The sequence below is a fragment of the Chionomys nivalis genome, chromosome 20, assembly GCF_950005125.1.
Source record: "Chionomys nivalis chromosome 20, mChiNiv1.1, whole genome shotgun sequence".
In the NCBI taxonomy this organism is placed as follows: Eukaryota; Metazoa; Chordata; class Mammalia; order Rodentia; family Cricetidae; genus Chionomys; species Chionomys nivalis.
Window position 1 is genome coordinate 42925970 of NC_080105.1, and position 24472 is coordinate 42950441.

The window sequence follows — 24472 nt, forward strand, 5'->3', positions numbered from 1 at the left end:
AGTTTCAAAGCGAAATTTCCCTGACAGGTTCACAGGTTAAACCAGTCCAGCTGGTATTGCTGTTTGAATAGGTTCTAGGAACCTCAGATGGAGACCTTGCAGGAAAGGCGGTGGACCTTGAGATTTTATAGCTTCCTGCCTCAACTGCTGACGAAATGGAACCAGCTGACACCCATTGCTAGCACCACACAGCCTTTCAGCACCATGCCTTTCCTATAAGGATGGGCTGCATCTCCTCAAACCATGAAGGAATCATTCCTTCCTCCTTCATGATGCGTCTTATTGGGTATCTGATCACAGCAATGATAGCATGACAAAAATGCAGATGTGATGTACTCCCACTAGCTCAGAAAGGAACTAGGCATGGCTTACAGCAAAAGCAGCTTGCTAAAGGCCACTAGTGGCTTCCTTGTTCTTTGGTCTCCTCCCTCCAGACACAATCATTCAGTTTCTTGCTTTCCGGACCTTTTGTTTAGGGGGCACTGGAGACAGACTCTAGGGCCTTGCCCAAGCTAAGTAAGTGCTCCACAACCAATGACACCCCCAAGCCCCCCCCCCACCATTTTCTAAGCTATCCATGGCTTTCTATAGACATTAAACCTGAGTCAACCCAACAGAGATCTGATTGCGGCAAGTAACAGAGAAACAATCCCCTGACATTATTGCATTTCGGATTTGGATTCCAGTCATCACAAATGTTATCCATGTCTTTGAGAAGACCAGCACCTTCTTGAGACACAATGCTTATTATTCATTGAACTCAGAGACAGTCTCTGTGGGGATTCACAGTTTCATTTAGGCATGAATCCTTAGCAATCCCTGTGGTTTGTCTTTTGTGGGGGTTGTTTTTTGTCTTCCTTTCATGGTAACAGCAACTCATCTGGAGAATTCTACAAGGATATGGTAGTCTTAGTAATATCAGCCAATAGGCATAGATGAAGAAAAATGTGCTGTTTTGTAAGAGATCATGGCTGACCACACTCAGTAACCATCAAGTGCTCCCCAATGTTTCCTGGTGCTGATGTCCCTTTAGCTACTCCTCTGCGGAGCACAAAAGGTGTCTTGACGAGCTGTCACAGAGGTAAAGAATCAAAGCACAAAGTGACAGTTGATGTCTTTCCCTCAGAAAGGAAATGGGCATGGCATTTAATTTCTTACATTGGCTCAGTTGCAATCCACTACTATTGAGTTGGAACAATAAACAGCTCAACATGTTCCAACAATTTGTACAAACTTGTATAGCTGGTCATGCTGTTCTTGCTTCCAAATCGATCACATTTGTCCCTCTGAACCTGTGCACACAGCTTCAGCAGAAGGTTGAGCTGTGAGTGACATGGCCAGGACAGTGAAGGTGGGAGTCTGATGCTCAGAGAGACCGGAGACAGTGGAGTGGAGGACCAGTATTGGGGAAGGAGGAAACGGGACAAAACCGAAGGATAAAAGACTTTAGTGAAAATGGGAAAAACCCTGGTTGGGGTGGGTTGAGCAGGAACTATCAGGAGGAACGGCAGACATTTTGTGTGTGTGTGTGTGTGTGTGTGTGTGTGTGTGAGACCAGGGTCTATTTACATAGCCTGGCTATGTACATGGCTACTTATATGGCTCTGTTGGAACTCACTATGTAGACAGGCTGGCCCTGAACTCAGATATGCCCACCTCTGCCTCCCAGCTGTTGGGATTAAAGGCGTGTGCCTCTATGCCCAGCCCAAGGTTACCAAAGCTGGTCTGTATAGTACAACACAACTTTCTTTGATCTGTTTCCCTTTCAAACATATTCAGGGTGTAAGTTCTTTGTTAATTTAAGGAGGACTGGGCATGTTGTAGCTGCCTATGACTATGTGGGACTCAGAGGAGAACGAATTAGCTTGGTTCTCAGGTGGTGCTTAGTGGTTTGGGTTTTTAAGTTTATCTGCACAAACGTCAGGAAGCTACTCTATCAAAGCCTTTGTTCCTGGTCCCCACACAGTACTTGCCATCCACCCCCATATCCCACCCTATGGTCCATCCCCACATTAGCTTTATATAGAATGCATTCTTTGGTCCCCAAAAAGTCTGGTTAATCATGGTAAATGGCCACGTGACAACTCTCAAGGTTGGGCACACTCCTGCTGTTTGTTGCTGTCAGTAAAGATGCATGCAAAGCTAAGTTGGAGGATTCAGTTAGATGATTGGGGCTTAAGTTGCCACCATGTGGAATTCTAAATGGGGATAGGAGGCCAGGATCTACTACAGGTCAGGGACTGTAGTGACACAGAAGTAGTAGAGATTGGATCCCAGGGTAGCCACATGGGCCTTTGAGGTTCCAAAGTCACAGGCAGTGAACTTACAGACAGAATCCTATCGTCCCAAGACTTAGTTGGTGAACGACATGGGAAGACATCCGATTTTAAAACATTTCCAAAAATCCTGGCGATTGATCCTGCTTCATCAGATCTTACTTCACGCCAGCGTTCAACAGGTAATTCTTTTTCTTATTCATTGCCGGAAACTGAACCCAAGTCCTTGAGCATGTTAGCCAAGCACACTACCACTGAGCTGTGCCCAGCCCTCAGTTTTCTTTTTTTCAAAAGGACTACATCTCAAGGATTAGAAATGTCAAGTGTGGTCTGACTCGGGGAGGAGGAAGACGAAGGGTGAAGGGTTCTGTTCCCGCTCCTGGCACAGGTCACAACCACGAAGTCAAATTTGATTAGAGAAACATGTTATTAAATTTAATTTTCTTTAAATACATAACCTTTTCCCACTCTCAGCTGCTCGGCTGAAGAAGAGACTCCACCCCCTCCGTCCTCGAGGGGCCACATATGTAAAGCCTGAGATGGTGAGGATGAAGTATAAAAATACTGTTTACAGAGGGAAGCAGACGTCCACACTATTGTAACCTCCCAACACCCCATCCCAGGGTCCTTTTTGTTGCAAAATAATAATAACAGCCCCTGGGAATGTGCTGATAGAAAAAGTTCCTTCCTCTAGAGTGGGGTCTCTTCAAAACCAGCAAGGAATAGGAAGCTCTGAGATTAACCAGGGTCGGGGAGAGAATGGAGAGCACCTTACATGCTAACAGGTGATGGTTGGTCCCATCACCCTGCCGTTGGCCAGGACAAGGCTGGCGTTTGTTTCCTACAACCCATGTAAACATCGACTTTTCCCTTGTCTGGGGCCCTGCCCTCCTTTATTTCATGCTGAATCTTTCACCTTGGTTCTTTTGATCTTTCCTTCCTTCCCTTTAAACCATCCCAAGGCTCTGGCAGGAGTAAGGGATATGGGCGGAGCGGAGCCATCTCCTCCAAAGTTGGAGTAGCTTGTTCTCCAAAGGGAAGTATCCACATCCACAGTCACAGGGTTGACTCCTTCCCAGGGCAAGGATGAGGCAGTCAGATAGTGTAGTACCAGATAGAGTTGTCTGGCTGGGTGAGGCCATTCATTGAGACTGGGTAACAAGGAAAGAAGCACTGGGAGACAGAGCTGGGGCAAGTCTGGTACTGGTCCGGCACTGCTGGTGGAAGCCCATCCCTGTCACCTTTGCCTTTAGGCAAGTACGAAAGTCACCACCCAGAAGTCTTGTTCATTGTATAGAGGATCCCCAGTGTCCACAAAGTAAGCTGTCTTCAAGTGTCCACGTACAAGGAGCGCTCACACCAGCTCATCCAACAGGATCCCAATGCTCTGCGTGGTCTCTGTGGGGCCAGCGATGGGCTTGTTGCACATGGGGCAGACACAACGCACTTCTAGCCACTTCACCAGACACCTGTGAACAAGAGGACGGTTATCTCGGAGGAGCCATTCCAGATGGCTCCAGCTGTCTCTGAGTCCAGCTGCTTCTGAGAACAAAGTACCCCTGTGCCTGCCCTGAGCTCACCCCTCTGGGGTGTTGAACCTAGGGCATCACTGTTGAACAGCACGGGTGGGATTAGAAGGTTCTTAAAGATACTCCGTAATTATTTCTCCTCTACAGAACACCCCCACACACACATGCACACACAGTCACATCTCCACATACTTGCGGTGAAAGGCATGCTGGCACGGAAGCACACCTAGTTCATCCTTCCCTTTGAAGTCTTCCAGGCAAACTGCACAGGTCTGCTATGGGGAGAGAGGGAAGGAGGTATAGGGAGAGAGAGAGAGAATCTGTGAGCTAAGGGTCTAGAAACCCTCTTCACTCATCCCTCCTGAGTATCCACCATCGAATTTTCAAACAAGGAAACCAAACTCCAACTCAGTCTCTTGCCTCCCGCATCAGCCAGCGACTCAGTCATATTTATAACACTGCATTGACAGGATAACAGCCAACACGGCTGCTGAACCTGAAATCAACCAAATGAAGAAATGATAAACATGGCTCCTCAGAAGCACCAGCCACATTCCTCCAAACATTTATCTCAGTATGGAAATGTGGGCTGGGGCATGGGTCAGTGGCCGAGTTTTGTACACCATCTGTGTGATCCTAAATTGGATGCCCCGCATCACAAACACTAAACAAAGAGTGTGTGCTGATTTTTGCTGTTAGTGATAAGGCCCTTGGGAGAGGAAGCACGGATCTCTCTGCTCAACATCCTGGCTTTATTTTAGGTTTTGTCTCTTTGAGGGACAGACTCTCACATAGCCCAAGCTGACCTCAGACACACTGTATAACCAAGGTTGTCCCTTGAATTTCTCATCTTCCAGTCTCCACCTCCCTAGTATTGGGACTGTAGATTTGTGTTAGCACTTTCAGGCCACTGTTTATATGCATGCCAATTCTTTTCCCATGATGCACTGTTTCCTCATGTGGACACCATTCTAGGTTGCTCTGGTACTCAACAGATACCATCTTCTCACAATCTTACATCTAACAAGCCACAGTGTGATCAAATCCCTACAGTACCTCTTAGACATGGATGCTATTATTTTGAATTGACAGTGTTGGTCTCAAATTCTAGCCTACAGCATGGGCTAAGGAGGAACACAGTAATAAAAAGAAGGATTGTAGGATCGAGGTCATGGCTATCTTGGCTGTCAATTTGACTACATCTGCAATTTACTAAAACTCAAATGGCTGGGCACACCTGAGAGTTCTTCTTTCTTCCCTTCCTCTTTTTCTGAGACAGGATTTCTCTGTGTAGCCCTGGCTGTCCTTGAACTCAGAGAGCTACCTGCCTTTGAGGACTAGGATTAAAGGCATGTTCCATCACCACCTGGCAGTGAGAGATTTTTCTTAACTAAATCTCTTTGGATCTTTGAGGTGAGAAATCCACCTGTACTCTGGGCCACACCTGCTGGCAGCCTATGGAGAGGACAATGGAAGAAAAAAGTAGCTCTCTGCCTGCTGCTCTTTCTCTCACTGGCAGGCCCATTCCTTCACTGGCATTAGAGTCTACTTCTCTGAGATTCCAGTATATAATGAAGACTAGCTGAGACATCCAGTCTTGTGAATTAAACAACTACTAGATTTTTAGACCTTTTAGTAGACGGCCATTGTTGGACTAGCTGAACCACAGCCTGTCAGCAATTCTAATAAATTCTTTATATATATTCATTCTGTAAGTTCTGTTCCACTAGAGAACTCTGACTAATACAGATATATGTGCTGTTACATTCTTTAAATCCATAATTACAATTCCATTTATGAAACTCCACGATCTCAGCTGAACGACTGTGAAAGGCTTAGGAAACACCTGAAATTACTTTAAGGACCGGAGGTATGGTAGCAATGTGAAAACCAAGAGTAAAATGAGGCCATGTCTAGGGAGTCTCATGTTTGGTGATGCTGGAATCCTCCTCATTTTCAGACAACCACAAACGACTCACTCTCTGGTTAGGCTGTCTGTGGTTATGGATGGAAGCCTTGGGAGATGAGTTAGGTAACCTCAAAGGCTGAGGGGACTGGTCAGGAAATGGTCCAATGAAAGATGGGGCTGGGGGGAAAGAAGGGAAGGAGGAATGATGTAATTACATTTTAATTGAAATAAAAAGGTCAAAGTTGAGAGACCCAATGGAATTGGCCTTATATTGGGAGGTTTGGGGAAAGGATGGAGGGGAGACAGGCCAGAACTATTGCAAGGGATACAAGTCACTGATCTATTAGGACAATGTCATATACATATGACTCATATAAAATAAGGTAAAAGGACCTTATTTTCTTTAGTCATAGATCAGAGTAGTGGTTCTGAATAAAGGAAAAGTTAGTAGCACACTGTCTATGGCACAAGAATGTGTGACAACCTTAAAGGTTCAACACAGCACACTGCCTATGACCACACATAGATTTTGCCCAGCATATTGCCTATGGCATAGAGCCCAGGGCCACCTATATAGATTCTACACAGCATATTGCTTATGGCACAGAGCCTGTGCCTGTGACATCCTTACAGATTCTATACAATACATTGTCTATGACAGAGACCATGACACCCTGTTCTCATTATCCCGTGTCTTTTGTGATTCCTTTGTTTCACGCCTTATCTGAATCTAGACAAAATGCATTACCTACTGGGTTGAAGTCCTTCTGTTTAGACAGGAATCCAAAGTCAGGGACTAAAGAGTCTGGAGAAAGTCCAAAGAGCTCAAGAAAGATGCTCTAAGCAGGATCCTCCCAAATGTTATCCCAAGACACTTACCCCATAGAGCTGCAACTTCTTGGCATCACCTTTAAGCACCACCTGAGGAGGAAAGATGCAACAGGTGTCTGTAGGTACCAACCACAGATCCAGGGAGGCTCATAGAATGATGTGACCCCTTCTCTCTCCATGAAGGTGAAGGGCAAACCCAACTTGAGGACAATAGCAGGAGTGGCAGGCCTCCAGGATGCCCAGGAAGTAAGGGAATGTAGACTATGGAAGTTTGGGCTTGCTCTCGCTATCAGGGCAAGTGGTGAAGGAGAAAGTTTAATGCAAAGAGACAGTGTTTACCTCCTTATAGCCGTACCGTTCGCTCTGTGCCTGGTTCCGGAGTTTACTAGGTGAAGAAAGAAAGAGGGGGGAAGATTACCATTTCTTTTCTTTCTTTCTTTTCCTTTTTTTTTTTTTTTTAAAAAAAAAGATGCACAGACAATGACAGTATATGTGAAGAGGGCTGACTGCTTGGACATTTTTCTGGAGATGAAACAGGTACTTATTTTATAGATGCCAATGGCAGCACAGTTCAGATGTATGCAAGCCAACCAGAGATAAGGGTTAAGGCTTTATTACCAGGTTCCAGTCACATTCTGGGTTGTTCTCCAGTAGGGCATCCTACATGGCTTATCTGCTTTCTTTGCCTTTTCCCAGTCGGTAAATTCCTCCAGGTAGCCAAACTACAGAGATCAACTGTATTCTTACCATGTGCAGAAGGAGCTAGATGTTTTTAGCTGCTTATCTGTACATAGCCACTCGACAGCCAAAACACAGCATGTTGATACTCATAACAATGGTATAATAAATAGTCCATCCAGGGATGTTGTGTGTCCCTTGGAGACTGACATTGTCTCACTGAATCCAAGTGACTACAGGAAGGAGGAACTTTACATATTATAGTTGAAAAAACAAATGAACCCCAAAGAAATCAAGCAAGCTGCCCAAACTCTACAGAGATGATGGGGTGCAGCTCCTAGAAGTGAGTCTCTGTGATTAGGAAGCCTGTGCTGTTTACCACAGAACATGATCCCCCTGCCTCTGCAATTTGGTGGAATACATCGGAGTCCCGAGTTCTTATTTGATTGTGAGATACCCTGCATGCTTTATTAAGCCCTTGACTTCGGGAGACCCACTGTACAGATGACTGGAAGCATGAATAGGCACTGACTCTACCATCTTACATCAGTGGGGGAATCCTTCCTGTGAGTTCTACACATAGCCCAGATGGACTTCAAATCCATGACCTTCAAAAAGAACTGGGACCATAGGCCTATGCTACTGTGCCCAGCTGCAGGTCGGTGGAGAGGCCTCCCATATATGGGCATAGAACTGTCTCTCACCTTATTTATTTATTTATTTATTTATTTATTTATTTATTTATTTTGCTGTTGTTGAGTGCTAGGAATTAACCCCAGGCATGCTATAATGATCAAGTTAATTTGATTAAGAAATACCTTAAAAGCCAGCGGTGGTGGCACATGCCTTTAATCCCAGCACTCGGGAGACAGAGGCAGGAGGATCTCTGTGAGTTTGAGGCTAGACTTACTCAAGAGCTAGTTCCAGGACAAGCTCCAAAGCTACAGAGAAACTCTGTCTCAAAAATCAAAAAAGAAAAACAAACCAAAAACAAACCAAAAAACCCTTAATATCTCAGTATTAAGTAAAATATATCTCAGGGTGTGCCTATGGGGTCTATGATGTCATTTCCAGACATAATCCAATAATGAGAGGTTGGTTTTTTTTTTTGTTTTTTTTTTTTGATTTTCGAGACAGGGTTTCTCCATAGCTTTTGGTTCTTGTCCTGGAACTAGCTCTTCTAGACCAGGCTGGCCTCGAACTCACAGAGATCCACCTGCCTCTGCCTCCCGAGTGCTGGGATTAAAGGCGTGCGCCACCACCGCCCGGCCAATAATGAGAGTTTTAATCTAGTCCTTCAATGGCATTAAGGTTGCAGAAAGAGGAATCTTGCCCTGGCCTTGCTGTTTTCTCTACTTTCTGTTCTTGTCCAGTAAGAATTGACAAACTGCCCCTGTCACAAGTTCCTGCCACCACAATTTTCTGCTTAAGCATTTGAGACTAACGTGACCATTGATGAAACCATCTGAAACCACAAATCAAATCAGGCATCTTTCATAGCAATGATAAAAGCATATAGTTAATATGACCTGTTTACTGCATACATGCTTTACCACGGAGCTACACATCAGCACTTCTAACATAGATTTGACTGGAGTATGGGAGGGAAATCTGACTATACTGGAGTAGGACCAAGTCCTGTTTTACAGAATCGACAGGCTAAGAATGGCTTTTATTCTTCACTATGTAAAAATAGAAAGAAAAAAAAATAACATCTCCTAGTATAAAAACTTTCATCTCACAATCTGAAACTTTAGCTCAGCAGCAGGGCACTTGTTTCCCACGTATGAAGGCCTGGTTTTGATCCCCTGCACTACTGAAGGAAAAAAATTTCTAAAATGCCATTGGCCCATCAGTTTATGAATTGTCTGTGATTGCCTTTGGAACTGGCTATGACGGTTTAAGAGCATGGCTGGGTGGCTGTGAGACTTTACAAGCAAGGAAGCCTACAAATAAAAAGGTTGCTGGCCTGAGTGACGAAAACAGATCACCTCATTTCGGTGGTGGCAGCTCCTCCCAAGGTGGCTCAGAAGCAGAGCACAGAGCCCTGCCTGAGAGGTGGGTCAGGACAGATAAGATCTGGCCACCAGCCTCCTCCATCCTTTCTGACAGGAAGTCACGTGGTCTGGCGAGGCTGAATGTTCCTGGAGCCTCTGGGAAAGTCCCAGCCAGGTGGACTCCTGCCAGGGCTTGGGGCTGAGACAGCACTACCATTGCACCCCCCCTTCCCCACCACCCCCCTCCTGCCCCCTCTACATGTGCTTTCAGCTCACTTTCAGGTCTGGACTCTCAACTATCTAATCCTTTAATGTGCAGAACTACCCAGTCCTGAAAAGGCTTTCATATATCATGCAAGTGTGTCTTTTTCTCAGCTCCCAAAGGAGATAGATGGACAGGGAAGGGTGTCTAAAGCAGGACTGAGCTATTACCTGACAATACTGCATGTGGTTTTTCTTTAGAAAAAAAAAAAAAAACCTTTCATTTCTTTCCTGTTTTTGAGAGTCTTCTGTAACCCAGGTTAGCCTCGACACTTGCTATGCAGCCAAGGATGACCCTGACCTTCTGATCTCCCTCCATCTCTGAGATGCTAGGATTATGTTCTTGCTAGGCACCTCCAGTTCAGCAATAACCCAGTTCATCTGCACTCTTGAGCTCATTCTTAACCTGCCCTCTAGGTCTAAGGACCGAATGCTTGCTAGGTCCCTGAGCGACATTCCAACCTTGTCTGGGGGTAGAAGTTTAAGGGAGAATGCCACACATTCTTTTAAAGGTTCAACCGCCTCAGCATCAACGCTGATGGTGTTACACACTTTATGACCGCTGGGGTTCCTGGGGTCCATTCACCTATTGTGTATGACAGGCTCCCTTTAATGGAGGGATCCAGAACCCTCAAAACTCCATTTTCATCCTGCGTGGCTATTTCGGCTCTGGAAGGATTAGGTCGTGAGGGGATGGGGCTCAAATAGTTGCAAAGAAAACAGCAGAAAGCATACTCTGGGCCGTTCCAGCCAGGGATGGAGAGTCAAGAACTCCGGACAGGTGGCTCTCTCAGCTGCTGGCTGAGCAAAGCAACTAAAAATATCACGATTTCAGTGAGACCATTGCAAGCCACTGCCAGCAGGCTCTCTCTTCCCTCTTTTCCCTCTGAGAGCAAAACAATGCAGTCAGCTCCTGAAAATAATTGTTCCTTTCCTGCCTGTTTGTATCCCACTGACCCCTCCATCCTGTGTAAGCAGAGGTCAGCTCTGAGGGGAAAGAGGAGAGACCAGGGGCAGCTGTCAGTTGAGGCGTCCTTGGCTCATGAGCTCACCGGGTCAGGAGTGGCAGTCACGGACCTATTTTGGCTGAGGTGGAAACTGAGAAGCAGAGAGAGGAAGTAGCTTATGTGCCTGTGTGTCTTTCTATATATAGACACACATGCCACATGCCAGCGAGCCTTTGGAACCATGAGACCCAGGGGTCAGCTGGCTCTGGACAGGCTATAGCACACAGGGTGGGGCGGTGAAGGGGCCGGACACTGCCAAGAGGACAGATGGCACCGCGCTGCACCACAGTGGAGATGGCTTTTAGTATCACGTGGTCACGACTCTCTGTTCTGCTACAGCCAAAACAAAACAAATCAGTAACAGACAGCACCTTAGCCTGTCTCCTATAGGACCCCGACACCCAGCTGAAAGGGGCTGGCCTTGGAGGTCTCAGCTGCAGGCTCTACTTCCCACGCAAGAAAGAAGACACACAAAAGACAAACACGGAGGAGAGCATGAAAGGCTAAATTGTCAGATGAACCCACCTCAGCATCTTCCTGGACAAATTCTCAACTGTTCAGACATGAATGTCTTCATTTATGCAGCTCCCTAACCCGTACATTGGAGGCTTGTTCACAGAATTAAGTGAGCTAAATGGTTTACCACAATGCCTGATACAAGAAAGCCCTTAGCAAAGACTAGCCCAAAACGCAAGGTCACGCCTGTTAGTGCCAATTAGGAAAGGGACTTAGCCATCTGCTTATTGGTCAGAGGGCTAGCCTCTGGATTTTCTTCTGTTCAGCACCACTGTGTGTGTGTGTGTGTGTGTGTGTCTATGTGTGTAAAGGAACCAAATAGAGAAATAGTTTGTTTATTTTTCCTTTTTTTTTGTTTTTGTTTTGTTCTTCTTTTTTTTCTTTCTTTCTTTCTTTTTTTTTTTTTTTTTGGTTTTTCGAGACAGGGTTTCTCTGTGGTTTTGGAGCCTGTCCTGGAACTAGCTCTTGTAGACCAGGCTGGTCTCGAACTCACAGAGATCTGCCTGCCTCTGCCTCCCGAGTGCTGGGATTAAAGGCATGCGCCACCACCGCCCGGCTCTTTCTTGTTTTTTGAGGCAGGGTTTCTCTGTAGCTTTGGAGCCTGTCCTGAAACTCACTCTGTAGACCAGGCTGGATTTGAACTCAGAGATCTGCCTGTCTCTGCCTCCTGAGTGCTGGGGTTAAAGATGTGTGCCACTACCATCTGGATTTCTCCTTTGTTTTTGTTATGTCTTTCTTCGAGACAGAGTCTCTCTGTGTAGCCCTGATTGTCCTGGCACTTTCTCTGTAAACCAGGCTGGCCTCAAGCTCACAAATATCTACCCACTTCTGCCTCCCAAGTACTGGGATTAAAAGTGTGTGCCACATTGCCCAGCGAAGTATAGTGTTTTTTTTATATAAATTTATATTTCTCCTGGGCATTGGTGGCGCATGCCTTTAATCCCAGTACTTGGGAGGCAGAGGCAGGCGGATCTCTGTGAGTTCAAGACCAGCCTGGTCAACAAGAGCTAGTTTCAGGACAGGCTTTAAAGCCACAGAGAAACCCTGTCTCGAAACACCCCCCCCCCCAAAGTTTATATTTCTACCAGTCACATCCTAAAGAAATCTTTGATACTTGCAACATGCATAACATGATCCTTGCCGAGAATTAAGTTAATTGCTTGATAAAGGGTTTGAGGGAAAAGACCAGTGAAAAAGAATGGTTTGGGGAGGGAAACATAGGGATGGGGAACATTAAAGAGGATGTAGAACAGAAAAGAGGATGTAGAAGAGAAAAAAGTGCTCCCACTTAGCAGCTAAATGTGGGCTTTGCACTAATTATATCAGAGGAAAAAAAATCAAGCACTATTTTCTCTGCACACTTAGGTGGAGAAATTCAAGTTTCCAGCTTTAAGATCTGTTTGGAGGCCAGGCAGTGGTGGTGCACACTTTTAATCCCAGCACTCGGGAGGCAGAGGCAGGCGGATCTCTGTGAGTTCAAGTCCAGACTGGTCTGCAAAGTGAGTTCCAGGAGAGCCAGGGCTACACAGACAAACTCTTGTCTCAAAAAACCAACAAAAGACCTGTTTGGGAAGGTTCTGAAGAGCCCCACAACAGCCATAGGCTGGGGAAGTAGTACTTGGCTCGTGTACTTCCAAGCATCTGCCTTTCAGGTAGACGCCATCCTCCAGCAGAGAATCCCAACAAGGAACCAAGACCCCCGGCTCTTCATTTCCTAAATGATTTGATTAGACCCTACCTAGCCCATGTCTCTCCAGACATTAGGCAATGTGTATGCCAGGGAAGGGGCCAGTTGTCACAAAGACTCCAAGGACTATTAACATGCTCTATTGACCAAAGATGCTCCATTGTCTTCAATGTACAGGGCAGACTCACGGGACAAAGAACTGTAAGTACCAACAGAACAGCCCACTAGCACGCTGCTTTGGTTTCTACTCTAAGTACCAAGTATGTCCAACACTTTCCCCATGTGCATGCACATCCATATTAATATGTGTGTTAGCACATATGTGTACATGTAGGAGATCGACACAGGAAGTCTTCCTCACGGCTCTCCATCACATTCACTGAGGCAGCTTCTTGTCATTGAACTCAGAGCTTCACTAGGCAGTTGGTCTAGATTGCTAGCTTGCTCTAGACACCCCATCTCCACATTCTAGGGCTAGAATTACCTGGGGCCAGTGTTCACCCAGCATTAACAGAGGTATGGTATTCAAATTTCACTCCCGATACAGGCACTTTAACTACTGAACCATCATCTCCCCAGCTTTTTAGTAGATAGCAGCCACAAACTCGTGCGGCCTTCACCATAAGGAGAAATAGTTCCTGGAGCTCAGCTACCCCTGCCAAGCGAAAGTTCTTTCCTGGATCCCTAAGCAACTAAGAGTACGTGCCATTCTTTCTTTCTGCTCTCAAAAGTAAAAGCTGACAAGAAAGACAGAGTAAACAAGGAGTTGTCTGTATGAGTCTGCTAATATCAGCATTGGGAGAACTGGGAATTTCACGGGAGAATGAAAGAACCGATACCTACCAACCGACCTCTCCCTGGCCGTGAGTGGGAAGCAGGTTAAGAGTGCTGGCTTTATCGCTCAGCTAACAGTCATTCTAGACAGCCTGAGACTAACTGGCCAACTGGTGGAATGCAGTCCAACCCTCGGTGACCTTATGTGCTCTGGGATAACTTGATAGGCTGATATAAATAGAAACACCAGACCTCAAGAGTCCAAAGGAGCGAGCTAATGTACATCCTCCTACCAGAGGCTCTAGCACAAAGCTCTGGTGTGTTTGTGCACACGCACGCACACATGCGCTTGACTTGCTTAATATCCTCCATGCCCCAGTCTCCTTCCTTCTTCGTTTCCCTCCCCAGATCAGCCAGCCAGCAACCAACCTGATGAAGTAGCAGCAGAAGATGAGGCTGAGCATGAAGACAAAGATGCCTGTACCGAAGATGACCATGTAGATGTTGAGGGGAAGGTCTTGGAAGCTGATAGGTGGCATTGAGCAGGACTTGTTGGTGCTAACCAGTCCCAGGCCACAGAAACACCCTGCAAAACAAGAGGGAAAGAATACTGAAGTTAGACACTTACCACTGGGGCCCGTGGCACACTGCGTTAGTAGGAATGTCAGGCTCTACCTTAAACTTATATATCAGCACTAAATTACTCCATCAATCTATGAAATGAAATAGTAGGCAAAGTACTTAAATGGATTAATAATTTAGAAGTCTAGCATGGTGGTGCACGCCTTTAGTCCTCTGTGTGGCAGAGGCAGGTGGATCTGAGTTCAAGGCTAGCATGGTCTATAGAGTGGGTTCCAGGACAGCCAGGACTATACAAAGAAACTCTGTCTCAAAAAAGCAAAGAATTTAGGCAAGGGTAGAAAGTAGAAAAAGAAAATATCAAAATTGCCTCCAAGTAGGAGACACTGAGTACATAATAAAAAGAAGAGAGAAAATACATTGAGTCTTGACCCAAGTCTCCTAAGCAAGCTGTGTGATGTTCAATGAGTTATTGCTATAGAATTAACCTCATCATAGGAAAACTTGCAAAATCGAGTAATAGAAATGATGGTTTAAGAAATAACAAATGCAAAGAGCAATTGCAGAGGTCATTTGTTACTATTAACCACCTGTTCCAGAAGAGAAGCTGTATCAGAACCGGAACAGAAATCGTTCACTAGAAGTCCAGGCCGCATTCCACAAGGTGGTGATGGGGACTGCCACCAGGGAATGTCAGCTTCCTTGAGTGGCCACTCACAGCCTTAAGGTCCCAGTCTCGAGTGTATCCCCTAAGAACTTGTTAAAATGGTGCAGTCTTGGACCTATATCACACTAAATGAACTGGATTCATTAAGAAGATCCTTGGAGGATCAGGTGGTGGTGGCACACACCTTTAATCCCAGCATTTGGGAGGCCTAGGGAGGGGGCTCTCAGTGAGTTCAAGGCCAGTCTGGTCTAGAAGAGCTAGTTCCAGGACAGGAACCAAAAGCTACGGAGAAACCCTGTCTCGAAAATCAAAAAGAAAAAAAAAAAAGATCCGTGGAGATCCTCCTGCACAGTCAGTTCGGACGCACTGACAACCACTTGCTGCTTCTTTCTCACTGGCCCTCCCATGAGGTAATCGTCTTCCCTTGCAATAAACCAAAGAAAGTCTTCAGAAAAAGGCAAGATATTCTTTTTTTTTTTTTTTTTGATTTTTTGAGACAGGGTTTCCGTAGCTTTTTTGGTTCCTGTCCTGGAACTAGCTCTTGTAGCCCAGGCTTACCTCGAACTCACAGGGATCCGCCTGCCTCTGCCTCCTGAGTGCTGGGATTAAAGGCGTGCGCCACTACCACCCGGCAAGGCAAGATATTCTTAACTGGGCATGATGATATAACATTATAACCCCAATTATCTGGGATGTGTCTACTCAGGCTGGAATAAGGAAATCAAAGGTTCTAGGCTAGCCCAGGCTATGTAGTGATATCCCTGACCCCCCCAAAAAAACTCACCACAAACAAAAAAAAAAAATCAAATTCCTTTAAGGAAATATTTTCTTCTTATATTACCTCAGACGTGTAGGAAGGTGTAGATAAGACAGAGCTGGGAAGAGAATAGCCAAAAGCATTAAAGAGTGGTATCTCCAATTAACCAGAATCTGTGTCCTACATCCCAATCACATTCTCCGCTCCCAGCCTTTTATTTCCCAGTTCCTTCCAGACCTTAGAGGCTAGCTTCTCTCCTGTCTCTTTGTTTAGGAGCTAGGATTCTACCTGGTAATTACCACAAGTGAGTGCTACCACAACTGCAGGAGACCAGCTACAGAGACAGCAATCGGTTGTGACAGTGTTATGGTCTGGACTTGAGGCCACCCTGCAGAAGGCTTAGATGGTGACCCTTCTTCCTTTCTGCTTCTTAGACCCCATGATGTAAAGCTACAACCTCCCCACTTGATAGACTTAAACCTTAAAAAGCTATGAGCTAAAGATTTTCTAAGTCATGTATGAGTATGATTCTGTCATGACAAAACCATCACACACGAGACACATCATTCCTCTGTCTCTTCTATCAGTGGATGACCTAAGCCTTCATTCAAAAGTCAAAGACCATGACCCATCCCTACCGCCACACCCCTACTTCACGCACCTATTCCTGGCTTACTGATGTCACCACCCTTTCTAGTTTCTCTAATTATCCTATATGTCTGGCACATCTGCCAACTTCACTTACCATGTAATTTCCAAACCCCTGTCTGGTTTCAAGTCTATATGAACATGCACCTGCCCCCTTGCAATATCCTGTGAGCGTTCTCTGCCCGGGCCAGTCTTTTAAAATCTTGCCCAGCCATGTCTCTGTCTCCACACCTTTGTCTATGAAGCCTTCTCTGCCTAGAATTCTTCCCTTTCTGAAGTCTAGTGTTGGTCTTCCTGAGAATTTTCCTTTCTGATGCCAAGGCTGTGGGATGAACTCGTACCTTGCATAAGCTAGGCAGTGGTCTACTGAGATGAATCCTAAGCCCCTGCCATGATCTTTAGGATACTCCAATAATCTCTCTATCATGGAATTCTACAATGCTAAGGACTTGCATCACTTGCCATGGGTTTTGCTCAGAATACCTTGTTACACTGTTGTTGCTAGTATCAATTTAAACTGACCTTTGTCACATTCTACATTGTTTAGATGACAAGCATGATAGTTGAGATTAAGAATAATCCAGTGCATAGAGGATTGGATGACTTTCCATATAGGAAAGAGACAGACTCAAGCACTTTCCTTGACACAGATGTTATGGTAGAGGTGAGTCTATAATTCTAGGAGCAAAGAAAGAGCCAGGGAATTAAGTGTCCTCCTAACAAGCCTGAACCTTCCTAGGTCTGGGAATACTAACGTGGACTCCTAAGCACTTGGCAGTGCCCTAAGCTAATGTTTGATCTGCCTATATAACTAGTTAACAGACAGATCCCTGTTTTCTCAAAGCAACCTAGTCTTCTTGGCAAAAGCTCCTACTTCAAAGAAGGAAGACTGATGTTTGGGAAAACTGCCCAGAAACTGCCCTCAGCTAATAAATCACCAGTCAACCAACAGGTTTTGTTCCGGGTGTGTTTTATACACTGACCTAGACCTTGTGGGGGAAACAGAAAGCGAAAGAAGCTCTTGTTCTGAAAGAATTTTCAATTAGGGGAGATTAAAGAAGCAATTAGCTACTAACATTTGCTTTGCTCAAGAGGATGCTTCTTGCTTCTAGGTTCCACTGGAGGGTTAGAAAGAATACCATTTCCATCACTGATTCCCACTTGAGGATTTGCTTTCTGTGGGCCTTTCTCAGAGAAACTCCCTCAGATATCATGCTAGCCCTGCCCCAGCATCCTTCGCTCTGCCCTAGAAAAGGGCCCCAGGAACTCTCTTCCAGAAAGTTGTACGTTTAGGACCAACAGGACTTTGTACTGCCAGTAGCCTCCTTCATCCCACCACAGAAATATCTGATACTGTAAGAGGGCCAGCATCCTCTCCACTTTTGCCATGGCTTTTCTATGGACCTTACTTAAGCAGGACTCTGGTATCTACTGGGTCCTAAAGAACCTCTATTTCTATTCTGGAAAACCAGAACTGTGTGTGCAGGGCTTACACTTGCACACAGTTTTGGTACTTTGGTTCCAGCAGTCCTGGATCAGTTATCTCCATCTTTTCCCATCTCCTAAAAGGCTCTCTCTGGGGCTCTAGGACTGGATCAGCGAACTTGGAACTTTATGAAATGTATAAGGAGGCAGCTTCAAGAGTAAATGTTCAAGCCTGCGCTGTGTAACAGTTTCTTTGAGATTAAAATATTTCATTCTGCAGAAAACCCCTTAAGGAGGAAGGTGAACAACTCAAATAGCTTCAGGAAGACCCTGAAACTGAACAGATTCACAAGGCCCCTTCCCACCAGAGTAAACAACGAAAGCTAAGAATGTGAACTCCGAAGGAAGCTGAGCTGCAAAAAAAAAAAAAAAAAAAAAAAAAAAAAAAGACTCTGAAAACCAGACCAGCTACCTGGAAGAGGTTTAGCCCAACCAGGTCACCTATTGAGCTGCTGGCTGTGCAGTGTACTCCAGGTTTCCCAGCTTTTGTGAGCCGTCACCCATGCTGGGGTGGGCTTTGGTGATATAGCTATTTGAACCATTTCTGCTCGCCCATATTCCTGTAAGTAACTCCAATGAAACTCATTGGCTTACCCAATTTGGACTTCAGTGGTGCCTGTATTTTGGCCGGTCGTGGAATGCCGGAATGCCGTTGGGGGGGGGTGTAAATAGACATGCGAGGTACATCTCCCCAGGATGCGTGGTTACACAACAGCCTGCTGTCATAGTAGCTTATGTGACCCCAGCTGTCTGATGGGCTCAGGCAGAGTTTTTCTGAGGCCAGCATGGGTGACGGTGAAAACCCACCTCATTTTGTTTTTGAATTTTTCTTTTTTGTGGGGGGGAGGGGATTCAAGACAGTGTTTCTCTGGAGCTTTGGAGTCTGTCCTCCAACTAACTCTTGTAGATAGAGCTGGACTTGAACTCACAGAGATCCGCCTGCCTCTGTCTCCCAAGTGGTGAGATTAAAAGGCCTGTGCCACCACTGCCTGGCTTGAAAACCCCACCTCATGAGGATTTGAAATGTTTTTCCTTTAGAATATTTGTACATAGTCTGGTATCTCCAGGACAGGACTCAAGCCTAAATGTGAAATTCATCCTATGTTTTATATTATACACCTTGTTCACGTAGCCTGAAGAATACATTATACATTTTAAGCAATTCTGTATACAGAGCAAAGTTTAATGGTGTGAAACTGTCTCTTGTGATTTCACATTTGAATTTTATATAATTTGAACTTTCCAGGAATTTTAATTTTCAGATTGGGAATGTTCAACTTATACTCTTGAAGAGAAATGGAAAAAATTAGTTATTGTCCAAATTGGACAGTTGAGTTTTTCTTTGAAACTTTAAGGTCAAAGAATATGCATTCCAGATATAGGGTCTCTAAGAGGTTTTTCAAGGGGGCAGAAATGGATTGCATTCCCTCTGGAGTCAGGAGACAGATCTTCCAATCACTTCAAGAAGTGCAAGATAAGCCAGTGGTGGCACACGCCTTTAATCCCAGCACTTGGGAGGCAGAGACAGGCGGATCTCTGTGAGTTCGGGGCTAGCCTGGTCTACAGAGCAAATTCCAGGACAGGCTCCAAAGCTACGCAGAGAAACCCTGTCTCGAAACACACACACACACACAGACACACACACACACACAAAGACAGGGTGCATTGCACGTCAGTGATGGAGTATGTTCAGAATGAGCAAGGCCTGGGTCCCACACCATGCAGGTGGGGCAGGGAAGGTGCAAGTTTCCAAAGGGAACTGCTCAGAAGAAAGTCGGGGTTATTAACAGCTTAGACCTCCCTAAGTCTCTGGTCCATTGTCTTGACACCATCGCCTCTCAGCTGGCAGGCTGCAAGTAGGAATGACGTCAGAGCAGGTCTGGCCAAGACCAGCAGATCTGGGAACCGCTTCTTTCCAGCCAAAGGGAATCTTTCCCAGATGCTGGGACACACCGTCAGCCTCAACCCCTATCCCCCGCCCCTCTCCACTACCCGCCTACCACACACAGCTTGGTTCATTTTCAGGAAATTAGATCTGACTTGCAAAAGGAGGAAGGACGGGGGCGGGGGAGGGGAGGAGAGGGGCCACTCATGCACATGCAGCCGAAACTCTGCCTTAAAACAAAAGACGCTTGAAATAATTAATCCAAGATCTGGCAGAAATCTACTCAAGAATAGATTTTTTTCCCCCTCTGAGAAACCAGTCAACCATACAAAAAGAAAAAAAAAAAAGCTCCAGCTGCTTTTCACCTCGCCCAACTCTTCATGTCTAGAAAGAGTGGCCAAGATTCCAAGATTCTGGGGATCCGTGGTGGGGAGGGGTGGGTGGTTTTAACATCTAAAGCTTAAGTGACCGCCTCAGAAAGATTTATCAGCTCCTTAGACGGGAAATCCAGACCCGCTCTTAACCCATAACAACTGAGCCACCAAGAAAGCCTCAGGTGAATTAATTTAGCATCATTACCCGGTGGAGTGTGGGGTAGGGGTTGGTGGCGGGTGGCTGGCTGTGCATAGAGGCGCTGTCACCATTTAGACTAAAAGCAGACCCCGCGGTCTGGCCTCCTTGCCAGAAAGCGAAGCTCTTGCCAGGCCAGCCCTGAGCTGGCGGCCCAGCAATAATCTGCAAGGCTTTATGTATTCAGTATTGACGTTCTTTAATCCTGTCCCTGGAAGCCGGTGGGAACCAACAAAGATGGGGAAAGTCACCCCGCGCCCGGTCCCGCACGCTGCACTGTATACATATTTAAAAGAGCCTGCAAAGTTTCAGAGCCGGAACTTGAGCTCCGTCTAGGAGATCCTAGCCCGAGCGCGGATTTAATTTTCCAACCACCACAACAAAGAACAGAGTTTGAGAGCGCACAAAGGAAGGCGAAGGGGGTAGAAGAGCCGGACCGCCACACAAAGGCCGGGAAGCCCTCGGCTCACACGCCCCTAGCCCTCCACTTGCTTCCAGACCCTTTTTATCCCCAGACACTGAGAATGGGTCGTTTCAAACTGCGCGCTGTGCAGAGCACCGCAGGACGCCAGGACGTCTCTGGGACGGGGAAACTTGGCTCGGGACCTGGACCTGAGCGGTGTCCGCTCACCCGCCAGACCCGGGACTCACCGTTACACCACTGAAATGGGTGCATCAATGAAGTCAAGGACGGCTTCCCGGGGCGAACGGAGACAGAGTGTTGAGACCTGGCGGGGTTGTGCACGGCGATCGCCGGGCTGGAGATGCAACTCCCCGGAGGAGTCAGATGCTGTGGAGAGGCCGGTTTGCAGAGCAACAAAGAGGGCAGAGGAGGAAACAAAGTCTTTCGGAGCGAAGCTCTGCCGAGAGAAATCGCAAAAGACCCGGGCCGGGAGGGCAGCGGAGTGGGCCGCGACGCCCAGCCGAGGAGACAGCAGCCGGGGCACTGAGCCGGGCTGGGGTCCCACTGCACCGAGCAGTGCGCGCTGGGATTCCGAAAACTGACACCGCGCCGTGCACACCCCCTCCCTATGACTGCCCCCTCCCGGGAGTCCGCCCCCTGCTCGTCACTTGCCCTCCGGCCAATGGGAGCCTTTCTCCTGCCCCCGGGTATTATTTACAGGCCGGTCCCCCTCTTTGCAAAACGGAGCCCTTTTGCTTGGTAGGCTCGACCCCGCCTCCTAACTAGACCTGGGGAGTCCCTGGTCTGCGGCGCCGCCTTCTAGGACAGGGGCTGGGGAAGCAGGGTAGGGGGAAGCGACCAGACGATTAGTGCCACTTTTGTTTTCCGCCTACAGATCCGTGCCTGTCTCGAATTTCTATAGCTGTGTAGCAGCCAGTCCTGGAGGGTTGTGTGTGGCAGCTAGCGCATTCCCAGACTCACTGCGAAAGGAGGTGACGGAGACAACAAGGCAAAGCAGATGAAACTCAAAACTCGGATCTTCAAAGGGCTATTGTTCTCACCTCGCTCCAGGACAGCGCCCAAGGATTTAAGTCCCAAAGCTGAGAGACCGTCACTTGCCGGGGTTCCAATCTCCCAGATTGTGACTAAAAACTCAAGAAGCTGGCTTTGTCAATGCAGGGGGTCTTAAGTGGGTGTTTAATGAACAGAGGATGAAGGAAAGATAATCCCAGTTCTCTGTGCAGTATTATTTATTTTGCATGACATTCCATCGTTTATTTCACTTTTTAAAACGAAATTTATTTGGTCCTGACTGACCTTCAACTCAGTTCGGCCATTCTCTGCTTCCTGATTGCTGGGGTTACAGGCCTACACTAACTACCACACCCAACGGGTTTATCTCTGTTTTTGTTTATCTTTCCACGTGAAGAATTACCAACAAGTGTACAGTATTGTTCGACGTACCTTAGAATCCAGGGTCAGAGGCAGTGTTCGAGGAGAGCCACGAATAAGCCAACAAAATGTCCTGCCCTTCGTGTGACACATTTTATCCCACTATTGATCTGTCTACTGGAAGTGAGTACTTTCCCTAACTCTGGGGAGTTCCTGGCCCCTAAGTAAACTAATGCGCATGAGTGGCTTTGCCACTCCGAAGTGTAGTCCTTAAAGTATCAGATGTCCTGCTTAGCAAAAAGGCAGCCTTTCATATCTCTGGGGATGGTCAGATGGTCTCCAAATTCAAAAGGTCCTTGTGGGCAGCGACTTGTGGTGTTTGCAAGTAAGCTATACATCCCTTAATCGTCAAATCGTCTTTCCCTCCTAATTGCATAATTTGACAATGTGGAGGGCTTACTGGAGTCTATCAATTGGTTTATTAACAATTCTTTTAGAGCTAGTGGGGGGGCGGTGATGTCACTTGCAGATCTGCTTTCTCTGTTTTTTTGATGTTTGTTTGGGTTTTTGTTTGTTTTTGTTGTTTTGGTTTGGTTTTGTGCTTTGTTTTGAGACAGGGTTTTAATAACAATGTAGCTCCGACTGACCTGAAACTTACTGGAAATCAGAGATCTGCCTGCGTCTGCCTCCTGCGTGCTGGGATAAAAGATGTCAGGAATGACACACTGGATTCTCAATGACGTCACTGCAAAGAGTGCCTAATGGTCTCTGATCCTCTTCTCTGACTTCAGAGTCACAGGAATCACGCTAATGGGAGTCATGTGACCTCTACTGACACCCAAGGCCGGGCCCAGAGCTTCTGTTTTAAAAGCCTGCTCCAGAATTCCTTCTGATAGATAGGCCTTGTTTCCTGCAACAATCCTGCAGTTGTTGAGAGAAACAGAGCTCTGATTTGATAGTGACCCAGAGTTATTTTTCTAATGCATATAATCTGATTATTTCTTTTGCTTAATAACTTTTGCTGGTTTCTGGTGCTTACAGGTTTGTGTGGCATTCGCATCCCTTCAGCCCTCAGCTCCCTTCCTTCCTTCCTTCCTTCCTTCCTTCCTTCCTTCCTTCCTTCCTTCCTTCCTTCCTTCCTTCCTTCCTCTCTTCTTTTCTTTCTTTTTCCCTTCTTGTAGTTGTGGAGGGCTTTACATGCCACCGCTGGAGCACTGAAGTCAGAGGACAACTTGTGGAAGTCACTTTTCTCCTTCCACTAGTTGAGTCCTGGGGCTCAAATTCAGTTTGAGACGCTTGGCAACACGCACCCTTTCCCACTGAGCCATCTCAGTACCTTCTTTTTGAACTGATTTTTTCCTTTCCTTTCCATGTGTGTGTGTGTATGTGTGTGTGTGGTGTGTGTGTATAAGGCTACGTTGACCTCCAACTCTATACCATACCCTCCAGCTGGTGTGGAACTTGCATTGCTGTGTAAGCAAGGATGGCCCTCAACTCACAGAGATGCCCCTACCTCTGCCTCCTGAGTTGGTGTTAAATAAAGTGGGGGCCACCATGTCTGTGTAGGTTAAACAGTTATACACACCCATCATTTGGTGGGGGATGTAGGTAAGGGGGAAGGAAAGTTGTGCATGCCTTGAGACAGGAAGTCTGTGGGGATTTTCTGATGCTTCTCATCCCTTTTGCCGTGACCTAAAACAAGCAAACAAAAAAAATCCTTAATCCTGATTGAAAATCAAACTCCAAGTGTGCACAACCTTTACTAGATAGATGGCAATTTCTCCACACTGGTTCCAAGTCAGGTGTGATGGGTGATCTTCCTTTAATTAAGGCTGTCAGATGCCCGGGCCCAAAGTTGTAAAAGAGGAAGAGCCTTTGAAGGGGAAAGGGACAGGAAGAGAGAAGTTCCTTCCCTACCCATTCGCCTTCAGGCTAAAATGAGCCTCCTAGGGAAAACACCTAGGAGGTAGGGCCAGGGAGGTGTTTCTGCAGACAGCTGGCAAAGCTGAGCGGAGAAGATCCCAGGACTGACTCACAGAAGCCCTGCTATAGTGGGTACCACATGGTCTATACTTTATACCTTTATGTGACTTTGTTTTGCATTTCAAGAAAGGGTTTTTCTGTAACTTTGGAACCTGTCCTGGAACTCGCCCTGTAGGCCAGACCGGCCTCAAACTCACAGAGATCCGCCTGTCTCTGCTTCCCACGCGCTGGGATTAAAGGCGTGCGCCACCACCACCTGGCTAATCATTTATATGTTTACGTACACCATTTCACGGTCCCGGTAAATTCTCCCTAGGCCAGTTGCCATCCGTATCCCTCTTGACACTGGCTACAGTTCAGCACCTCAGATGATGGCTGGCAATGGGCACAGCAGATGGGAAAAGCTTTGGCCTTGAACATTTTAATGATTCGGTTCATCAGAAATCAATCTGTCCTCACATAGCCAACTGGTTTCTAACAGAAGTGCCAAGAACAGTGGGGGAAAAGACGGTCAATAAACTGTCCGGGGAAACTTTTTGCAGAAGAGTGAAAGTAGCTCTCTCTGTGTCATCAACCCACCAGACAAAATCAAAATGAATCAAAGATCCAGATATTAAGCTGGAAAGCGGAAGCCAGGT

General features: G+C 46.5%; 1 protein-coding gene across 2 annotated transcripts; it reads right to left on the reverse strand.

Moving 5' to 3' along the window:
* Window positions 1-2536: 2536 nt before the first annotated feature.
* Rnf122 (ring finger protein 122) lies at window positions 2537-21065 on the reverse strand. 2 transcript variants are annotated; one of them, XM_057752583.1, is made up of 6 exons: window positions 20708-21065; window positions 13895-14051; window positions 6885-6930; window positions 6594-6635; window positions 3998-4077; window positions 2537-3745 (listed from the first exon to the last, which is right to left on the reverse strand). In XM_057752583.1, exons 1-6 carry the CDS (start codon window positions 20730-20732, stop codon window positions 3631-3633), a joined length of 465 nt encoding a protein of 154 aa, XP_057608566.1. In that variant the 5' UTR covers window positions 20733-21065; the 3' UTR covers window positions 2537-3630. The 2 variants fall into 2 exon arrangements, with proteins under 2 accessions (XP_057608566.1, XP_057608565.1); XM_057752582.1 differs by having other exon boundaries at window positions 2539-3745; window positions 3998-4080.
* Window positions 21066-24472: the final 3407 nt, after the last annotated feature.

What these genes read in the sequence shown, in the direction of transcription:
- Rnf122 (XM_057752582.1), bottom strand. Translation starts at nt 20,732, where the DNA reads ATGCACCCATTTCAGTGGTGTAACG. An exon ending in CCCATTTCAGTGGTGTAACG is followed by an intron (nt 14,052 to 20,707) that starts GTGAGTCCCGGG and finishes CTTGTTTTGCAG; the next exon opens with GGTGTTTCTGTGGCCTGGGA. An exon ending in AACGGTACGGCTATAAGGAG is followed by an intron (nt 6,636 to 6,884) that starts GTAAACACTGTC and finishes TTTCCTCCTCAG; the next exon opens with GTGGTGCTTAAAGGTGATGC.